This window comes from Cricetulus griseus, chromosome 6 (assembly GCF_003668045.3).
Source record: "Cricetulus griseus strain 17A/GY chromosome 6, alternate assembly CriGri-PICRH-1.0, whole genome shotgun sequence".
Lineage (NCBI taxonomy): Eukaryota > Metazoa > Chordata > Mammalia > Rodentia > Cricetidae > Cricetulus > Cricetulus griseus.
Genome location: NC_048599.1, coordinates 150,169,405 through 150,190,917, shown reverse-complemented (window position 1 = coordinate 150,190,917; position 21,513 = coordinate 150,169,405). Strand labels below are relative to the sequence as shown.

General features: G+C 41.3%; 1 protein-coding gene across 1 annotated transcript in view; it reads left to right on the top strand.

The window, feature by feature from the left end:
- Positions 1-5,643: 5,643 nt before the first annotated feature.
- Positions 5,644-21,513, top strand: part of Nr6a1 (nuclear receptor subfamily 6 group A member 1) — a 193,691-nt gene continuing 177,821 nt past the window's right edge. The window contains 2 exon segments of the mRNA XM_027423649.2: positions 5,644-5,866; positions 5,869-5,937. Of these exon segments, the coding sequence (XP_027279450.1) occupies positions 5,839-5,866; positions 5,869-5,937 (97 nt within the window). The 5' untranslated portion in view covers positions 5,644-5,838.

The window sequence follows — 21,513 nt, the reverse complement described above, 5'->3', positions numbered from 1 at the left end:
GGTTCGACGAACACAGATGTCTCCGCGAGCACGCTGGGGAGCACCGGCAGCACAGCGAGCTTGACGCTGCAGCCCGGCTCTGCTGCTGGGGAGCCCCCAGCCCGTTGCCCCTGCAGCGCCGCTGGGGGCGGAGCTAGGATGGAGGGGGTGCCCGTCCCTCCCCTCCACGCCCATTCCCTGCGGTTCTGTGGCTTTGCGAAGTGCCTCTGAGAGAGGAGAGAGAGAGAGGAGAGAGAGAGAGAGAGAGAGAGAGAGAGAGAGAGAGAGAGAGAGAGAGAGAGAGAGAGAGTAGAGAGAGTGTGAGAGAGAAACAGAGACAGACACACACACACACACACACACACACACAGGACAGAGAGAGAGAGGAGAGAGAGAGGAGAGAGAGAGGAGAGAGAGAGAGACAGAGAGACAGAGAGACAGAGAGAGCGAGCGAGAGCGAGAGAGCGAGCGAGAGCGCCCCGGGTCCCAGGGGCACACTGAGAAACCCTGTCTCCAAAACAAAACAAAACAAAAACAAACAAAAAAACCAGGAGAAAATAAAACTAGTCAAGTAGTCTTAGTCTTTTTGGAATCGTTACAAAGTTTGAGTGGTACTTCCAATTCACTCCGTGCTCTGACGAAGCCATCTCTCCCGGACTCTGTCGGTTCTAGCTCAGCCCCTGCTCTTTCACATCTTCATCCATCTTTCTTCTTTGTTGTGCCAGTAACAACTACCTTGTAACAGCCCTCCCCTTTCCACCCTCAGCTGAGCGTCTGATTCCTCGTTTCCAGGCAGCGATTGCTCGTTCCAGGGGTCGAAGGTCAGGATATCTTCTTTCTCCATTGTTTCTTATTTTGGGGGGACAGTCTCTCACCGAACCTGGAGCGCTTTCTTTTGGTTACACTGGTTGGCCAGGGACCCTCCTGTTTCTGCCTTTCCACTTATGCTGTTACACACACCACCACCACCACCCTTTACTGTGTGGAGCTGGGCGCTCCTGATTCAGGTTCTTATGGTCGAAAAGCAAGGACTTTACCTGCTGAGTCAGTCATTCATCTCCTCAGCCTGAGTTCTGGGTCACTCTTTTAAACTGCCTCCCACCCCAGTTTCACCCTTTTGGTTCAACAGGGGGTACTTCCCAGACTTTCTTGCAGGCCCTTCCAACTCCCTGCACACCCTTAGAGGCTGGACTCCCTTTTTCTTCACTGCAGGTGACCCTTTTCTGATCACTTGTACGTTTACCGGCTTACTGAGCCTCCATTGCACAAGCAAGGAACACTGACTTGTGCCCTAAATGCTGCCACTTCCATTTGCTCCTCAGTTCTGCTCTCAAGCATTTCTCCCCACAAAGAATTGCACCTCTTCGTTGCCATTATCCCACAGGGTGTTTCCTGTTTGCAGTTCCCTGCTGGAGGCAAATAGTCCACCAGTGCACCCCTGCTTCGTCTCCCTGTGCAGCTGGCTCAGTGACTCTCAGCCAGTGTTCCCCCAGCCAGAAGCCTCAGCATCACCTGGGAACTTGATAGCAAAACAAATGCGCAGCCCTATCCAGTCCAGTTACTTCACCAGAGATTCACCAGAAGGTGGGGTTCAGCAACTTAGTTCTCAGGAGCCCTCAGGGGCTCTAGAGTTGGAGAACCACTGAGCCTGATGTCTAGTTACTGTATGACTCTCAGCTGACTTCAGTTAAACTGTCACATGTGCAGTAAGTGTTGGCTATAAACAGAGTTTCTGGAGATCCCCTACAGAGGAGTCAAAGCCTAGTATAAAAATTAATTATTGGGCATGTTCTCTGTATACAGGCCAAGTCCAAAAGGACATACAGGACAACAGATGGTGGATATTTCCAAGGAAGGGGATGTCACAGACAGAATTTGATGAAGAATCTTTATTACTTTCCTTTTTTCTATTTATCATTTTTCAAACATTTTATTTATTATGTATACAACATTCTGCTTACATGTATATCTGCACACCAGAAAAGGGCACCAGATCTCATATAACGGATGGTTGTGAGCCACCATGTGGTTGCTGGGAATTGAACTCAGGACCTCTGGAAGAACAGTCAGTGCTCGTAACCTCTGAGTCATCTCTCCAGCCCCTACCATTTTTAAAATTTATTTTATATATTAACCAGTTTCCCTGCCCTCTTCTCCTCCCATTCCCTTCCCCCTCATTTTAATATATTTTTCTTTCTTTTAAGATTTATTTATTATGTATACAGTGTTCTTAAGGTTTATTTATTTATTGTGTGTACAGTGTTCTGCTTGAATGAATCCCTGCAGGCCTGAAGAGGGCACCAGATCTCAGATGGCTGTGAGCTAACATATGGGTTTTAGGAATTGAAATCAGGAGCCAATGCTCTTAACCTCTGAGTCATCTCTCCAGTGCCCCCCCCCCAACCTTTTAATTGTGAGTTTTGCAACATTCCTCCTATGTTTTCAAAATATAGACAAAGTATACTTTTTTTTTCTCTTTTTGAGACAGTGTTTCTCTGTGTAGCCCTGGCTGTCCTAGAACTCACCCTGTAGACCAGGCTGGCCTGGAACTCACAGAGATTTGCCTGCCTCTGCCTCCCAAGTGCTGGGATTAAAGGCATGTGCCACCACCACCAGGTGACAATGTATACTTAAACCCAACAGGGCAGGAATTCTTTTTCAGTGTTCTCATGGGTACAGGCAGTCTGGTTGACTCTTTAAGACAGACCACCAGAGGAACTCTGTTCCCTTCTGGACAACTTCTGGTATCCTCCTATAGTCATCTCTGTCACCATGAACCATGGTAAGGTTCTATGTAAGGACTCTATGATGAAGCCCACACTTGTTTTTAGTTGTAGTCCTGCTTGCCTCTGGCATCCTCAGGATGGGTTTCCTGTAGACTCACTCTCGTCCCTAGAGATATTCCATTTCTTCTGTCTTCCTGTAAATGTTGAGAGACCTTTACATCTGTTTTTTGGAGCCTGTCTCCTTACCTGTACACTCAGCAGAGGGCACTCACTTTTCAGGGTTGTGGGGAAAATGTCAAAACCAAAACCAAACAAACAACAAAACGGTTCAGTGTGGGTGCTGGACTCTTAGTGGATGCCTATTTAGTGATAATCTACTGCATGCTGCTCAGTAACAGAGGAGATAATGGCAAGAGATAAAGGAATTGGCTGGTCAAGGGTATCTGGGAAGAAGTTGGGAAGGAGGAAGCATGGAGCTGAAAAGGATAACAAGTTGTCTCCAGGAACTGAGCATGTGGTTAAACTCATCTTTGATTTGACTTAGTCTTCATCCACCTGTCAATCCTCAGGCATCAGATGTCTGCAGGGCAGCTTGGCATTCCAGGGAAGAACATTCGGGAAGAGGCCTGTAATAGAAGGAAATTCTAGCTCTGGGAAGACCATGGAATCCTGACATGTTTTAAAAAGCAGAGCTGAAGGATTTCTTCCCTACAAGAAGGGCTCTCCTGCTCCTTGACCTTGGGGAGCTCAGAAACAGTGGCATGGAAGTATTCACTTCACTTCAAGACCTTTTCTTCCTTTTTTTTTTTTTTTTTTTTTTTTTTGAGACAGTTTCTTTGTGCAGTCCTAGCTGTCCTGGAACTCACTCTGTAAACCAGGGTGGCCTCGAACTCACAGAGATTGATCCATCTGTCTCTGCCTCCCCAATGTTGGTATTAAAGGCGTGGACCACCACTGCCTCCCTGGGATCAAGATAATTTCTTACAGTCCACCTAGATAGATAGGGCAATGTGGGAACACAGCGGGTCCTAGCTGTCCCTCGACCGGAGGTATTAAGGAAGGTGCTATTGAAGAATTGGAACAGGATCTAAAAAGGCGAGTTAAGAGTTCACAGTGTTCAGACCAAGGACATTGCAGTTTTCTTTCTTTCTTTTTTCTTTTTCTTTTCTTTTTTTTTTTTTTTTTTGGTGGTGGGTAACGATTTCTTTGTGTAGCTTTGGCTGTCCTGGAACTCGCTCTGTAGACCAGGCTGGCTTCAAACTCACAGAGATGGGCCTGCCTCTGCCTTCCCAGTGTTGGGATTAAAGGTGTGCGCCACCATTGCCCAGCAGGCATTTCAGTTTTCTGATTCACGGAGTACATAATGGCAATCACCATTTCATTCTCAGATGGGAGCAACAATATCATTGAATAGGTGTGGGAGGTTTAGATAACATACAATTAGTGTAAATCTCTCAGAGCATTGGCTGGCATAGATTAAGGATGAAATCCAGGTTCACTAACGTGGTAATGAACAGCTACTGGAAAATGCAGGAAGGCATAGCAAAGTCTCCTGAGTAGTAGGTGAGGGAAGAGGTCTGGAGAGCAATGTGCACAGGAATCAGAACAGGATAAAGATTTTTTAAACCATTAAGTAAGGAATGGCACAGGGACCAGAGGACTGCCGAGGGAGATGAGGCAGAGTGAGCGGAAACAGTGAAAGACGCTTCGGTATGACCCAGCACCGGACAAACAAGCAAAGCCCTAGGGTTCTTTGTTTTCTAGTGGGACAGATAGCGCTTACGCCCTGCTGAGTAAGGTTTCCTAAACGGGGGAGGGCACTAAAAAAATAGCCACCACAGCTGGTCTTTAGGCCGGTGCCGCGCGCCACCTGGTGTCCGCGGGAGGCGCGCCCTGGTGGAGTCAGGGGAGAAAATCCAGCATTTTGTTTGGTAGAAACCGAGGCGAAGTGTGTGTATGCGAGTGTTGGTATCTTACCATTGGACGCGGTTCTTATTACAACTTCCATTTTTTCAGACGGATAAACTGAACAAAGGTGGGAAGAACAGGCCGGGAAAGGGGAGACTTATTTTGTTTGTTTGTTTGTTTGTTTTTTCGAGACAGGGTTTCCCTGTGGCTTTGGAGCCTGTCCTGGGACTCGCTCTTGTAGACCAGGCTAGTCTCGAACTCACAGAGCTCTGCCTGCCTCTGCCTCCCAAGTGCTGGGATTAAAGGCGAGCACCACCATCGCCCGACATAAGGGGAGACTCTTAAAACAGCCCTTTAGGACACCCGTAATCAAGAGTTTCAAGTTTTCTGTGATGGCATCAATGGCCCTGATCTTAGTTTGCCCATCTGTCCTATGGGCAGGGTGCGGAGAATGAAAGAGGAGGAAGAGAAACTTTAGTCCTTCCCGCCCACCCGGAGGTAAAAGGCTTTAAACACTTCTCCGGAAAGCAGAGTTGTATAGATTCTATTTGCATACGAACTCAGTCACCTCGGGGTAAACTCGGGTCCTTTAATCTCTGGTCCAATTTGTCGCGCGGCCCCGGAGGAAAGCCCTCAAGAGTACTCACACACCCCGCCCCCTGGGGCCTTCCCCACAGGGCTGGGCTTGCTTGCACGTGCTCGCCGGGCTCTTGGTGGATCCGCCTCCTTGGAAAGACTCATTATTAGCGCGGGGAGGAGTCGGACTTACAGGGAACTCTGGATCCAGACAAGTTACAACATAGAGAGGATCGTGACATAACCGCTTATATATATATTTAAATATATGTATCAGAGGTTCTAATAGAGTTCGGAATAATAGTCTGTTTGGTTCTCTTTCCTCAGGACTATCTTTTCACCTCACCCCTTCAATTGGTAGCGTCTCGTGTGGCCGGCCTCGCCAGGAGGACTACAATTCCTAGCATGCCCTGCGGGCGTGTGCGTGGCACCAGCGCGTGACGTCGGAGGAGGGAGCTGGCCAGTGCTGAGGGGGCGCGGCGCGGAGGGGCGCGGAGCCGGGAGGCTCGCGGGCCCAAAGCGCGCGGCGGCCGGGAGCCCGCCGGCCCCTGACAGCCCCGTCGCCCCCGGTGGACGACGACGACGACGATTACGAGGGCGCGAGTCATGGCGGAGCAGCGAAGCCTGGGGGGGCCCTGAGCGCCGCCGCATGGAGCGGGACGAACGCCCGCTTAGCGGAGGGGAGGCGGCGGGGGCTCGGCGGGGTTCCTGGAGCCGCCCGCCGCGCTCCCTCCGCCGCCGCGCAACGGTGGGTGAAGGGCCTTCGGAGCCCCGGCGGTCCCGACGCCCGCGACCCCCTTTCTCTCAGCCGACTCTGGCTCCGGGACTCCGGGCGGCCCTCAGCGTGGACTCCACCCCGGGCTCGCACTCTACGCAGGGTCCCGGGTCCCCTCAGCGCGGACCCTCCCCTCCCCCCCCCTCCCGTCCCCTCTACGCCAGTCCTTGCTCTTCCCCTAGGGGGCCTGGCTTTTGGAGCACCCTATTATCCCTTCACCTGGGGGCGCGCAGATGCCACACCTTGGCACCCTCCACCTATCCTGGGGCGTTTTCCTCAGGAAGCCCCTGCTCCCAGCCCCGCGAGCCTCCGCCTCTGCGCAGACCCTAATGGTGGCCCTCCCCGGACCTCGGTGCCCACTCCTGTCCCCTGGCCTCCTTTTGCCCGGGTCCCCCCTCCTAGGCTACGACTTTATGCTGGATCAGGTCTCCTGCGCGATGCCGGGGCTCGAGGTACACCTGCCTTTTCCTGGCGTTTGCGGGACGCTTTCCTTTGGGGTGCACAGAATTCCTCACCTGGCCGGCGGCTTGTGTCCCCCCCTTGTCCCTACCCTGTCCTCAGGTTCCTCCTAGTTGGCTCCCCCCCCTCCACCCCGCGCAGTGTTTTATTTGTTTCTGTTTGATATTTGCTCCCTCGGTGTTTGCGGCGGAATGTTTTTATTGGTAACGTGTAAGGAGCTTTTGTGAGGTCGTAAAAGGTGAACTTTTGAACTTGGAAAGCTCCCTGGAGCAATTAGCGAAGGCGATAGCCCCGGGAGGCCTGCATTACAAAGGGTGCTCGTTACGGCAGGCAAACGCTCCCGCGGCAAACCCGATTTATTTATTTATTTGCCCTGCCTTCCACCTTTCACATCTCCTCATTTCCGAATAAAGGGCAGGCTCTCAGAGATCTGTGCCTCCTCCCCTCTCTGCGCCATAAACGCGCAATTCTCTGGAAGATCTAGGACCCGAACAGTGTCTAACTAGTAACAGATTTCAGATTGAATGCAAACACCAGGGACAGTTAGGAGGCACTAAAAATTAATTGCTTTAGTAAGAAGTTTTTCACATCAGGGCTGACCTGGCAGGTGTGGGGAAAGTAACCCGAAAGTAGGTCACCGAGGCACTCGGTTGTGGAATGAATGAATGGGAAACCACAGAAGAGAAATCTTGAGTTGAATTTGTTTCTCAGGTTTACTAATTCCTTGAAACATTGTTAATTCAGTAGATCTTTAGTTTCTTTTTTTAACCAGCTAAGAGGAAACTCTGTTTAGAAGAGAGACTGATTAATTTGATATGAGCTAATGATGATGATGTTTTTGAGTTTTAAAGATGTGTATGATGTGTCGGATATCTGGGTGACCAGGCATCCGGTGGGGGACTGTTTCTGAATGTGAATATGTTTGGGATCAATAAAATCCCACGTCACAAAGGGGAAGGAAGAAATACATTTAGGGTAGAAAGGACAGTGTCTAGAAGAACAAAGATGATTTCTTTATGGTTTGATGTCTTAAAGTTAATTTATGCAGAGATTTGATTTGGTATTAACCTGTGAATGTTACAAATTTTTACCTAAAATTCGCCTTGCAGGTTTTTAAGTTCAATCTCCAGATATATCAGACAACACTGTTAGTGTATTTTCGAAACACCTTTCTGTTTGCAAATAGTTCCTGTTCCCACCTGTGCTTACTATTAGATGACAGATTTTATTGCAACCATCACTTTCAGTTCACTTGAGAACATTACATTATTGTAAGGGAAGCCAGAGAACAATGCATTTTTTATTAATTAATCATTGGAGCATTTAAAGAACTGACTGGCAATTTTATCTCAATCAGATTACTTGTTAATACTCATCTTTTCCTCAACTGATCAGAACCATTTAAAGGAAACTTAAACAGTATGTAAGCTAAAAGTGTCTTTAATATTACACACCAGTCCAAGTTAGTGAAACAAATACATTCTTTTGTGTCGAAAATATAATGGGAACATTTCGAAGCTTAATTGGTTCAAAACAAAATAGGAAATTTTTGTAGCATAGCTTGTTTTTCAGTACAAAAATTAGCATTGTGAATGTAGTGTTTACAGCTTATGTTAGTGAGTACCCAAAAAGTGCTCAGGAGAATTTTCAAAATATAAAGTTTGCCTTTGGAATAGTGGACTTTTTTTTTTTCTTCCTTCCTAATGACTATTTTTCTCTAAAGATAAATGAGATTGATTTGAGGAGAAAAGCACTCCTTTAACTTTTCATCCTGGTGACATTTCCATTTTTCCTGAAGTCGTTATCTAGAGAGGAGGTCTTTGGTTTTTGTTAAGAAGTCCATTGATGCTGAATTTACAGTTCTCCAGATGTTTTTTATGATTCCATCAGAACAGAGTAGCATCCTTTTGATGCACCATCACCCTTCCAGGAATCCCTTGTGCTGACTCTGCTATATTTGGCTGTTGGCTTGTGGTTTTCATAACAAACAAACTCATTTAGTTGTAATAGTGATTGCTCCCTTTTGGGATTTCGAAGGGAGATGAATGCTTTGAGGGAGCATTTGTTCATTTTATTTCAAGAGACTGAGGGAATAGATTTTTTAAATATTTAAAGCAAAAAGACTATAAGCCATCATAAGGAATTCAGAGCATAATTTCACATTATTACCCTTTGTAGGAAATGAGCTCACTATGTACTGTGGATGCTCCCCCACATGACTTTACCAACAGAATGCTTAACAGGGTTTCTCTGTGTAGTCTGGCTGTCCTGGAACTCAATTTGTAGACTAGGGTAGCCTTGAATTCACAAAGATATGCCTGCCTCTGCCTCCCCAGTGCTGGTGCTAAAAAGGTATGCCACTATACCTGGCTTAAAATGCTTACTTCTTAAATTACCAGGTACTTTACATCATAAATTTAACTTTTTACTTCTGTGACTTGAAAACTTAATTCTGAATCAACTGAGAATGTTCTAGTTTTCTTATGGAGAAATATGAGGTGTTAAATAACCAAGTTTCCAGTCTTTGATATACTTACTGTTCACTGAATGCTGAGCACTCTTCATTCTTAGAGTTTGAGCATAGCATGCCTAATATGAAATTCATTCTACCTTTTGTAGCAGAGGTTGTATGCTTGTACAAGTACATGAAAGGGTGTTAGAAGGGAAGCTAGTGAAAAGAAATGCAGATTTTCAAAACTGTATTTATACATATTAATATTTCTTGATTTCTCATCTCCCTTTTCCCCCCGGGGTTGTGGGGCAAAGGTAGAAATTCTAGGTTAAAACACACACTTGCTGGGCGGTGGTGGCACACCCTTTGATCCCAGCACTCGAGGCAGAGGCAGGCAGATCTCTGTGAGTTCCAGGCCAGTCTGGTCTTCAAAGAGAGTTCTAGGACAGCCTCCAAAGCCACAGAGAAACCCTGTCTTCGAAAAGCAAACAAAAAATAGAAGAAAATGACTTATTTTGTGTGTAAAACCATATTATAGTCTTTATAGTCTTATTTATGAAAAGGCATCAGAATCAGAGATAGCTCTGTCTACAGATAAATAGGCTTCCATTTCAACAAGGAAGCAGTTTTTTTTTTTTTTTTGGAAGCTTTTTAAACAACAGCTAGCTTTCTAATGTGCCATGTGTGTAGTGGTGTAACATAACCAATTCTTTATAATACCCTGAACACATTTCCAAATAGGTAAATTGTGAAGGAAAGTGTTTGCTTTCAAACTTGTATATTCTTGAGGTCAACTTAAAAATTTCAAAGCAAAATTTTTTTTTAATTAAGTGTTTCCCTGGTTTAGGTATTTCCTTGAACATTTATGGGCATCTCTGTTTGATAAGAGATTCAGAGATGGCGGGATTATTAAGTTTGTAAGGTGGCTTGGTACTGAGCTGGAAAAATCTGTTTTGGATATTGAGATTTTTGTAGCTGAAGTTTTGGATTCATCTTTATCTTAATTGTACCTTTTAGAAATATCTTTGAATGTAACTTTGTTGTACAATATTCCTAAAATCAGCCCCAGTCTTTCTGTTTCTCATTGTTTATTGCATAGTTCAGGGTGTTAGACTGTAAGTTATAGGAAATTAAGAAAAAACACCCAAACCTATAACCTTGTGAAATAGCCATTGTTTAGAAACAAGTAGACATAATTTATCTAAATGAAATATTTTATTCTGTTCTTATGACCTGTTAAAAAGCATCCTTTCAAGAGCCATTTCTGAAGAGAACAGATTAGTTTTCCTGTGGGTTACAATGTAAATTATTTTAATCAGCTTTTTTTAGTGTACTCAGCAACTCTAATTAACAGTGATTTAGCTCAGAGGGACAAGGATTTCCTCAGCTGGCTGCTGGGGATCTGAATTGCTTTTTTCCCCCACCCCCCAGCTGCACAGAATCGTTTGATCCCCATGCTACTATGGTTGTCATTTGAGAAAGCAAATTGAGAGAAAATAAGTTGGGAAAATAGACTACTTTGAGCTTCATTTGCATTTTTGAGTTTTTGTTCTTAAATTATAGGAATAATTGAATTTCAAACTTTTATCATGTTGGAAGCAAGCTGGATTTACTATTATGTCTAAGAGAAAACTCCTTAAAAATACAGGTTTTATGATTTTCAAATGTTAGCCGTTGTGCAATGGAAACATTTTTATTCAAAGTAGTTTGTGGTTTTTCTGTAGCATTATGTAATTCCAGATTAAGAAATTATGAATTAAGTTTCATACAAGTAAATGCTGTGATTTTGTTGTATTATGAATTAACTTTGAAAAGTTTCTTCAAAAATGGTATCGTTGCATTCTGAAAAAATGGTATCTTTGTATTCTAATCTCAAACTCTGAATCCTTAAATTTGTTTATGGTTGAGAAGCTGTTCAGCCCTAAACCACGGTTGACAGTAGTAGTGTATTTTACTGTTTCTAGACTGATTTTTGCTTTTAAGTTGGTGTCAATTCTATGGACACTGTTAATAAGTCAACTGGCAGGTGTAATGTTTCCAAAACCAGTTCCCTGGACAGCAGCATGTAATGTACTCCAGAAAACAAATCCCAGCATTTGATTTAGAGATACACTCTGTGTGCCGGAATAGTGACTTCTCACTGTCAAAGCAAGATTTTTCTTTAAGTTGGTGATGGTTATCAAAAGAATTGTTAGAATAATAAGCTATATTACATTGGATCTGTGGTTGTAGTGTGTTAGTGACAAATGTGTATAATAGATGCTTGAACTACTATTTTCATTGGAAACAATTTATTCATTAAATATATTTGAGGATAATTTTTAGGGAGAGACACACAACACAATTAAGTTCCTCATGTGGAATTCCTTAGCGTCTTACTTTTTGACTCCTTTCATTTGATAGAACGATCGAAGTTTAGATCTTTCAGAGGTTTTTTTCCTGTGTTCTCTTTGAACTAACTTTTGAAAATCTTAGAACAAAGCCTGTATTTTTAAGGAAATCTGGGAGTTTTCTCTTAGACATAATAGTAAGCATCCAGCTTGCTTACAATATGATAAAAGATTGAAATCCAATTATTCTTGTAATTTAAGAACAAAAATTTTAAAATGCAAATGAATCTCAAAGTAGGCTCAACAATTCTTTGTTGTAGTGCTAAGATTTCCATGTCCTTTATTTTTCTTCTAAAAGACTAATTAGATAAAGTGATAGTTGAACTTCCCATGATATTTTGCCTGTGTTTCCTTGAGACATAGTCTGATAAAGATTTATGAAAGTTCATTAACAACTATTTCAAAATAAAGGAGAGATTGGCTCCATGTGGAGAACTAGTTTCACCATTTTTCATTTAAAAGCCTCTAATTCATATGTTCATTTCAATCTTGAAGCATATCACGCTGGAAGAATTAAAAGATTCAGTTTGATAATAATGCATATTCTACTGGATCAAATACAGTTGTCTTCTACAGTTTATTTCAGAGAAGTGAGGTCTTGAACACCACTGTGTAATTTTAATGTATTCTAAATAACGTTGAAAAGTAATGAGGCTGTACTCATTCATCATTTTTGATCATTTATTACTAAATTGTTTTAGACTTGATCTCTTCCAACATACTGAGTCTTTAAATTTAGTTTGCATCTAAACCACTGGTTTTCAAAATGAAGTTCACAGACCTCTAGGGGTTCCCGGGATCCTTTCAGGATATTTTCTAGGTCAAAACTTGCCTATCTATACCTATCTATCTAATGTTTTTCAAGGGTTTCTCTGTGTAGTTCTGGCTGTCCTAGAACTTGCTCTGTAGACCAGGCTGGCCTCAAACTCAGAGATTCACCTGCCTGTGCCTCCTGAGTGCTGCCTGTGCCTAGTTTAATGGGATTTTTAAAATCTTGACCTGCTCTATGAACTTCACAGCTTCTCAATACTAAAAACTTTCTGATAAGATAGATGATGATATTAAAAATATCGTATAATGAAGTATGCTTATCATTTAGAGGATCTCTGTAAGTGATACATTATTTCCAAAACATGTATAGGTGTGCTACTTGACAATAACTGCCTGGCTAGGCATGATGGTTCCTGTCATGATAACACTCAGGAGGTTGAAGCAGGAGGATTATGACTTACAAGTCTCATAGTTAGACTTTATCACAAGAAAATAAGGCCTGTGTGGGTTAAAGATCTATTCTAAATGCAATTTAATGTACCTGAGTGCACATATTTTACTGATATGTTTTTAATTTTTGCAGTGCTGGGGATTGGAACCAGGGCCATTTTGTACTTGGCTAGGCAAGCTCTCTACAAATGAATACAGCCCCAGACCAGTGATAAGGTTTTAAATTCTACCGTGAACTAACCTTTAAGAAACCACCACTTCCTGAATTTTGGTATGGCATCAAAGAAAAATGCTTTTTTTTTTTTTTTTTAAAGCAAGTATTGGTTTTCCAGCTATAATTTGTGAAGCCAGATATTCTACCTAAATGTGTGTCAAGACATACTGAATGGCGAAGTAGGAGAATCTAGCCAAGCCAAATATCGAAGAGTTTTGTAAAATGGTGCCATTCTTTCAATTTTATATTTTATTGGAAACGTATTTGTTAATATGTAACATATAATGAGTTACTAATTACTTTTAAGTGAATAATAATTTAAAAATTTTGGTTTTATTTTCCAGAATGGTAAGTATCAATAGATAAATTCATATAATACCAGCTCTATGGAGTCTCCAGTAATTTTTCAGAGTGTAAAAAGGGTTCTTAGAGTATACAAACCAAAATATGAGAGGCCCCTGATACAAGTGAACATTGTATAAGAAAATGGTGACTTTACCACTATTACTAATACTTGGCTATTTGAGTGTGTGTGTGTGTGTGTGTGTGTGTGTGTGTGTGTGTGTGTGTTTTCCTCCTTTCTCCTTCCCCTGTCTTCTCCCATCATCTCCCCGCTTCCATTTTTTTTTTTTTTTTTTTTTTTTTTTTTTTGAGATAGTCTTGCTATATTGTAGCCTAGGGTGGCTTCAAACACTATCTCCTTTCCTGAGGTTTCCAGGTACTGAGATACTGGTCAGCACCCATTAAGCATCACCCTCACGCCTGACTTAGATTCTTCTTTTTCTATAATTATTATTCTTTTACTGGAAATGAGTACATACCGTTTTGTTTTCTCTGTTTGAAGCTAAATGAAATCAGTTTGCTCTCATCAAGCTCTGATAAGCCTTTTGTTACTAAGGATGTCATATGATGCCTACTGCTTGGCTACTGTATTGAGCAGCAGCTTTCCAACAGCTCCATTTTTCTGCAAAAAAGTATATACTTAACAGTTGTGGAACCAAATCTAGTAACAAAACCAGCATGCTTCATTGCTACCAAATTGTAAAATACTCATAAGAGATGCAAAACACATTAAAAAAAGAATAACATGCCTGCTTGGGAGCCCACAGACCAGCTTGATTTATGTAACACTTACTGAGCCTTTCTTCCAATGTTATATGATCGACTTGACTATGAAAACTAACAATCCTATGGGGCTAGTAAGATGGCTCAGCAGTTAAGAGCAATTGCTGCTCTTCAGAGGATCAGAGTTTGGTTCCCGGTACATGTTGGGTCTGCTTAAAATTGCCCAGAACTCCAGCTACAGGGGTTCGAATTTCTTCTGACCATGGGCATCTGCATCCCCACACAAACATACATACATATGCACATAGTACAAATAAAATGGCAATTTAACAAAGAGCTTGTTTTATTTACTTTCCTTAGGCAAATCTGTCTTTAGGGGCCCCTTTTAAAGTTGTGATTTGGCAATGCCATTTTGTAGATTGATTTGTTTTCAAGGTGGTTTTTTTTTTTTTTTTTTTTTTTTTTTTTTTTTTTTTTTTTTTTTTACTGAGATAGTAATGAAGTGTGGCTAGGAGAAGCACATCCTCCTGGGGTCTAGGAATACCCTTTTCTTAGTGTGAATAACATTTTAGTGTAAGTCAGTTACTATGTTTTTAAAAGTTAGGGATTTAGCTGGGCGGTGGTGGGGCATGCCTTTAATCCCAGCACTCGCAGGCAGGTGTCTGTGAGTTTGAAGTCAGCCTAGTCTACAGAGCTAGTTGCAGGACAGCTAAGGCTACACAGAGAAATCCTGTCTTGAAAAAAGAGTTAGGGATTTATTCCTTACCCTTGGGTAGCTGCTAGCTAGAACTCACTCCGTAGAGCTTGTTGGCTGAAGAAATGTCACATAATGATGTGAATGACAATTGGGAATTACTGCATCAGAACCTAGTTTGAGTAGATGAGGATAAGTTATTTAAGTATTTGGGGTTCTGTCTTAAGAGCTCTATAATTATCTTGGAGTTTGAGAGTTCCCATCTGTTACAAATCCGTTGCATGAAATTTACAGCTTAGTTATAAGAAAATTATAAGCTTATCGTGTCATCTTAATGCCTGGATTTCATGTTTCTGATAAAGTCTTTGAACAAATTCTTTAGTTGAGTCAAATGATTTTAGCCCAGTTGTTAAAGCCTATTCTTTTTTCCTCTGTGTTGATACTGTATCATTTAAATCTGACTTGTCCTTTCAGTCCTTCCACCAAGATGCCTTTTCAACAGGATAATAAACCACCTGGGGGAACCCCCTACTGACATCCATTTAGAGGGCTTTGTTTTTTTGGAAATGCTGCTAGTTGTACTAGCCAGGGAGGAAGGATTTTGGTTTACTGGTGTGAGAGGCAAGGACTGGAGCAGTGCCTCTTAACCTTCCTAATGCTGCTGCAATGCTTTAAAACAATCTTTATGTTGTGGTGATCCCCCAACCTTAAAATTATTTTCGTTGCTACTTCATTATGAATCATAATGTAGATTCTGTGTTTTCTGATGGTCTTAGGTGGCTCCTGCAAAAAGGTTGTTCAAGCCACAGAGGGATTGTGACCCACAGGTTGAGAAACACTGGACTGGAGTGTCACTCAACAAAGATCTGGTTATGTAACTTTGTCATGTCCCTTTTCTGAATTTCAGTATTCCCTTTTAATAATAGCTAGCTTGTAGTGTTTATGTACTATTTTAAACCACTTCCATATACTAACTTTCTTTATCCTTATAATCCTGTGAGCCACAAGCTCTGTTCTGCAGAGTTAGAAACTGAGGCCTGGGCCTAAGGAGGTAGCTCATTTGGTAAGTGCTCTTGCCTCCCAAAACTGAGGACCCTGGAAGCTGCTCCTGCAAGTAGTCCTCTCATGTCCACATGCATGCCCATGTACAAGACACAGTAGTTGTTAAAGAAAAAAGTGACATGCACAGAGATTAAGCCCCCACTCCATTTCACAAAAACAATTATTTAATTTTTAGATTAAATATCCCCTTCTCCTTATTATTCTAATGTCTCTGAAATTTCCTGATGGTGTATTAGGATTAGGGACAAGGTCTGTGAAGTGCCAAGTGTAATGTTTACCCCAAAACAAACAGTTGGAATGCAGGCTACTTATATTTGTTGAAAAAGTCCAGAGTCTAGGTCCTATAGATGAGAGTCACAAAGATGTACTCTGATTTGCAAGAAACTATTTTTTCACCGGGCGTTGGTGGCGCACGCCTTTAATCCCAGCACTCGGGAGGCAGAGGCAGGTGGATCTCTGTGAGTTCGAGACCAGCCTGGTCTACAAGAGCTAGTTCCAGGACAGCCTCCAAAGCCACAGAGAAACCCTGTCTCAAAAAAAAAAAATCTTTTTTCTTCTTTGATTGCCTGGAAGATAATATTGCCACTAAAGGAACAATTCCTGCGAGTCAAAGGGGGGAACATTTAGGAAAGAAGGGATTTTTGAGCTGCTGATGTTCCTGGCAACATACATGAAATAGCTGCTTCATGAATGTTGAATGAATGAAAAAAGAGCTGGTTGGAAATCTCAGTCTTTTGCCATTATCAGTGCTTTGCTGGTAGTTCGAAATGGTCTAAAAAATAGAAGAGAGGGAAATGAGAAATTTTGGGTCAGCAGTGTTTTAACAAGTGTATTGAAGCTAAATCCAAAGTTGGATGAGCCCTCCTGAAACTAGAACTAAATTTAGAAATTTTGTTCTTATAATTTAAAAAAGACTAGATATACCAGATTAGGGTGAAATGACCAATAAGTTTCTGACTGTGCTCTTGACTGAATTTGAGAATGCAAATTCTACTGTCTTTTTCATTTCTGGTACACAAAAGCTGGTTACAATGAAAAGGGAGATCCAATGCAAGGAGATTGTTCTGGACCTTTGCAAATGGAAATATAAAAGCTAGTTGCTTGAGGCTTGTAAAATACAGAGGGTGATTTCCTAGCAAAGAGAAAAATAGTTCAAAAAATGATAGGTACTGTGGATCATAGATTACAAAAGCAATGTACTTTGAGCAGGAAAATGACTCTAGAGAAAACCAACCACATCCAAGGTGGTATGAGAGGGTTCTGATTCTCGATGTCTCAAAGGTATGCATATATGTCTCTATGGGCATACCTATAAAATGAGACTCAATTCACTAGTCCAGGAATGATTTTCCAGCTTTTTGGTGGCAATGAATTGGATAGAACAGGAAGCTGAGATTTAGGAAGCTCAGCCTAAATCAAGTCCTTAAATCCTAGATTCTCTGGATAGGATTTCAGATACTATTTAATCATTCTTATATTTATATTGTTTCTGTTTTTGTATTAGGAGGCCTGGTTTCTATTAAGTCTGCATGGTCATTCGATTTATGTGTAAATTCATTTGTAAGTCAGCTTTCTATTTACAATTAAAGTGCTAATGTTAGGATAATTTGCAGTGACTGTAAATTTGAGAGAAATCCAAGTTTTGTTTTACTTTTTAAATAGGATCACTTTTCTTTCCATTTGTAACCTGTTTCTGCCATACTTCTCTTTTGTGAGTTTCATTCACTAAGCCAAGTCCATAGTTAATTTCAGAATTTTCCCTCATTACTTTTAAAGGGATTTTTACTGTAAAACTCAGATTGAGAAGAGTGCCACCTTCTGAAGATCAAATGCCTTGTATTTGAGAACATCGATTCAATTAAGGAAAATTGCAAAACAGAAGGGAAACCTTAAATGCTGCAGAAGTGTGAAAGGGGAGCCCAGCAGGAAAGAGCGGCAGTGCATGGGGGAGGGGTAGGCTGGGGTGTGCAGCCCGGAGCTGCATTTGAAATACTCATCAATCATTTTACTGGCACCAGGAAGCCAATCAGCCTTTAGAGAAGAGAGCTTAATCAGTCATCTAATGTGGGAAAGTACAATTGTTTTCCCCCCAAATATTCCCTTTCTTTCTGATAAATCTCAAAGACAGTTGGGCTTCGTGATATTCAGGATTCAATTGATTACTACTGTGATGAAGTTAATTTAGCGTTTAAAGATAAAATGTTCTGTCTGCTGTAAGCCTTTTCAAAAATATTCCACATAAGCTTGCTTTTCACACAACATTTTCATTAATTAAAAACTTAGAATTTATGGGTAACCTGTAAAATATTGTAAATTTATTCTCAGACTTCTGGCTTGAGAAAAACCTAGTTTGTAAATGTCTATGAGGCAGGTTCTGGAAATGCTTCCATATGAACACAAGTGGGAAGGCTCTGGTTGCTTGTATTTAGGCTTTAAATAGTGATTTCTGAACTTGTGACTTAAATTACCAGTGGTTCTTTGGGTTTTAGGCATGAACTCCTTAACAGTTTGCTGTTTTTAAGATTGAAAATACATAGTCACTGTCAAAACTGCAGAGGGAATTGCCAGTAATCCTACTTCCAAGCAACTGTTAGTGATTTCTTCTTCAAGTTCTAGGGTTTTTGTTTTGTTTTGCCTCTTGTGACCAAATGGTAAAACTCTTCTGCTTTTTATATTTTCTTAGTGTTATGTCATTCATTCAGCATGAGTTTATTTGAAAGTTTTTCTGGCTGTATGATATTTAGTTAATAGCTTTTTGCTCTTAAAACAATATCACCTATAATATGTGTGCTTTGTTTTATCTTGGCTTTTGATTGCAGGCCATTCTTGAATTAGGACGATTGACTTTGTTGTTATTTCACCAGTAATTGACTTAATTTATTCTGAGATACCTCTGCTAACTAGGACTGCAGTAAAAAGAAATACTTATGCCACAGATAACATTGAGACATTGGTAGGCTATTTGCTTTGTTCTTATTTTTATTGTCTTGACAGATGAAGTAATTTCTAATATCTGTATCTATATAATTTTGTTTTCTTTTGAGAGAGGAAGAGGTATGCATGCATGTTTGTATGTGTGTGGTGCAGGTGTGTGCCTGGAGGTCAGAGGTTGATTCCTAAATAAATCTCCACTTTATTTACTGAGGCAGGGTCATCTTTCATTCAGAGATTTAGTCTTAACTAGGCAGCTGGGATTACAGAAGGGCTGGCCTTGGGTATTGTGTTCTGAATTTTGGTTCTTACATATGCATGGCTAATGCTCTCTCCACTGAGCTATCTACCCAGCCCTACTTTCTCTCTTTGAGTCTTCCAGATTCTAGCACTGGTTTTCTTCTTTGTTTCCAACTCCCACCCCAGTGTTTCCATCATGGGTAGAGTCATGCTTGCAGATCCTTCTGCTGTTGTGACCTGCCTTCTCAGTATTGTTGTTGAATGGGAGACAAAAAACACTTTTCTAGTTGTTTTTCACTATTTTTAAAGGAGGGTATGCATTTGAATACAGTTATCATCTTCCACAGTGTCCTCAGCATGTCTTGAGACCTACAGCTGAGTAGGATTGGAAAATTAGGCACATGGAGGGAGAAATTAGATGAGTTTCTTTATATATGAGTATATTTCTTTTTGTAGATCTTGGAATAACTTGCTGATCCTGCCTGGAGTTTTATGGTGAGAGGGCCTATATTATTTCAAAATAACTTGAAAGGTACTCACAATCATTTTTGTTTGTTTTGTTTTGAGACAGGATGGCTGGCTTCAATCAATCACAAATGCTGGGAGTTAAGGGATGTGCACCCCTAATGCACTCAGAAATTTTTATAGGGATGGTTTTAGAATACATTTTGGGATCCTAATTATCTATACATTTTTAATCAGAGGTAAATTAAAGTCAAGGAGTCTTGTCGCTTTTAAAGTTTTTATTGGCTGAAAGTGAGCACCAGTGCTTGGCTGCTTTTTGCCTGTTACTGGTTAGCAGAACTTGAAGTTTGCCAGTAGCTTAAATTTTTTTTTTATAATACTTTTCTAATAAGAAAGTGAATAAGCCATCTGCTCTTTCCCTTAGCTGTATGGAGTGGGTGTTCGCTCTTTAAAATCTCTTTTGGTAATTAAAAGCCTTGAAACGACCTTGAATCTAACTGGACTATAAAAGCTGTCCAGTTAATTTTATAGCTTTTGTTGATTTTAAAAGAGATTAGGTAGAATCTGTTTGCTACATTAATTGTAGCCCTGGGTGAACACTGAAATAATTACTAAAAGATACTCATGTGCAAAAGAGAAGCTCACAATAGGCTACAGAAATGTAATTTACTTGTTGAGCATTTAAAATGTGTACTTGAAAGGACTTAAGGTATGGTGACATTTTACAGAGTGTCACTTTGTGCTATTCAGATTTGCTGAAAAGATCTGTCTTTGCCATCTTAACATCAAAGAAAAAAATTTTAACTCAGTAGGGAATCAGAAGAAATATTTCAACATTAGAAGTAACAAGTATCATAGGAAAGAGCAGGAACTTTATGACTACACTTAAGCAGTGTAAAACATTAATATTTACAAAGCGTCAGGAGCTGAGATGTCCAAGCTCATAATGTTTATGAAGCCAGCATCACACCACACCCTCCCATAGACTTCTTAAGGTCTATGAATAAATAACTTTTTCTTGATAGGCATGGTAGTACATTCCTGTAATCCCAATACTAAGAAGACAAATGTTCCAGGCCAGCTTAGGTTACATAGTGAGACCTTGTCTCAAAAAAACAAAACAAAATGAATGTATCTGCTTGGCCAAAGTATTGAGCTACAATCATAATGATAGAAGAAATTATGAAGTTTGGTAAGAAAAGTCAGGTTGTATTTGTCATTAGGTGCGATAAGATATATCCCCAGCATAATAGGTGTGACAAACTCCTAAGGTCCAGTAGTAGAGCAAATGGTTAAGCACTCAGGTCTTGTACACGTACACACACACACACACACACACACACACACACACACAGACAGATTTTAGTTTTTACTTTTGTTATTTTGAGACAGGGTCTTGCTATATAACCCAGGCTGGCTTCTGACTTTGTTGTTGTTGTTGTTTTATTTATTTTTTGTTTGTTTGTTTTGTTTTTCTAGACAGGGTTTCTCTTTCTTTGTAGACCGGGCTGGCCTATGAGTGAGAATTGTTATAATACAGTTGTTATGATGAAGCTCGAGGGGGACCTTGTGAGGGTGACCAAGGTGAGGGACAAACACCAAGCAGACAGAACTTAAGTGAAAAGTTTTATTAGAAAGGGGAGGGAGGGGAAGGAAAGAGAAAAGAAGTAAAGAGACACACAGAGAGAGAGAGGACAGAAGAGAAGAGGGAGACAGGAAAAGTCCTGTCTGCCCCAGGGGAACCCAGGGAATAGAGCTGGAAAAGAGCGGAAAGAGAAGATAGCATAAGTGGGCAGAGGTCTTTTCTTTTAAAGGGGATCTATGTACCTGTGTGCAAACTAGTACTCATGGCTGACCAGAGTACTGCCTGAGTGCATTCTGCCAGGTGACTCGGGCAGGCCAGCATAATGCCTGAGTCCTTACAACAGTAAATCTATAAATTGGCTGAACTGGAGATCTGGCTCTTTGATGAATTAGCTTGGAATTACCTTGTGGATGGGTTTGGGAGAAATGAAGCCATATATTGGAAGTGCCTATTCTACAGTGGTAGGACTATAATAGGACTATAATAACTACTCAGTGTTTGTCTCTTCCCCTTCCCTTTTCTCTTCTTTCCTGTCCCATTCCCCCCTCCCCCATCTACCTTTCCCCTCCTCCTTTGTGCTCTTCCTTTCCCATTCTTTTTTTTCAGGTTTCCTTGAAGCACTTCTACTTAAGGTTCAACACTCCCCACAAGGGTTTTCTCACTGTGGGCTGTAATATAGTAGCAGGTGATGAAGTGATCAAGATTGGTTTGTGAACCATCCAGACTAGCAGTTCTGAACCTGTGGGTCTCAACCTCTTTGGGAAGGTCTCA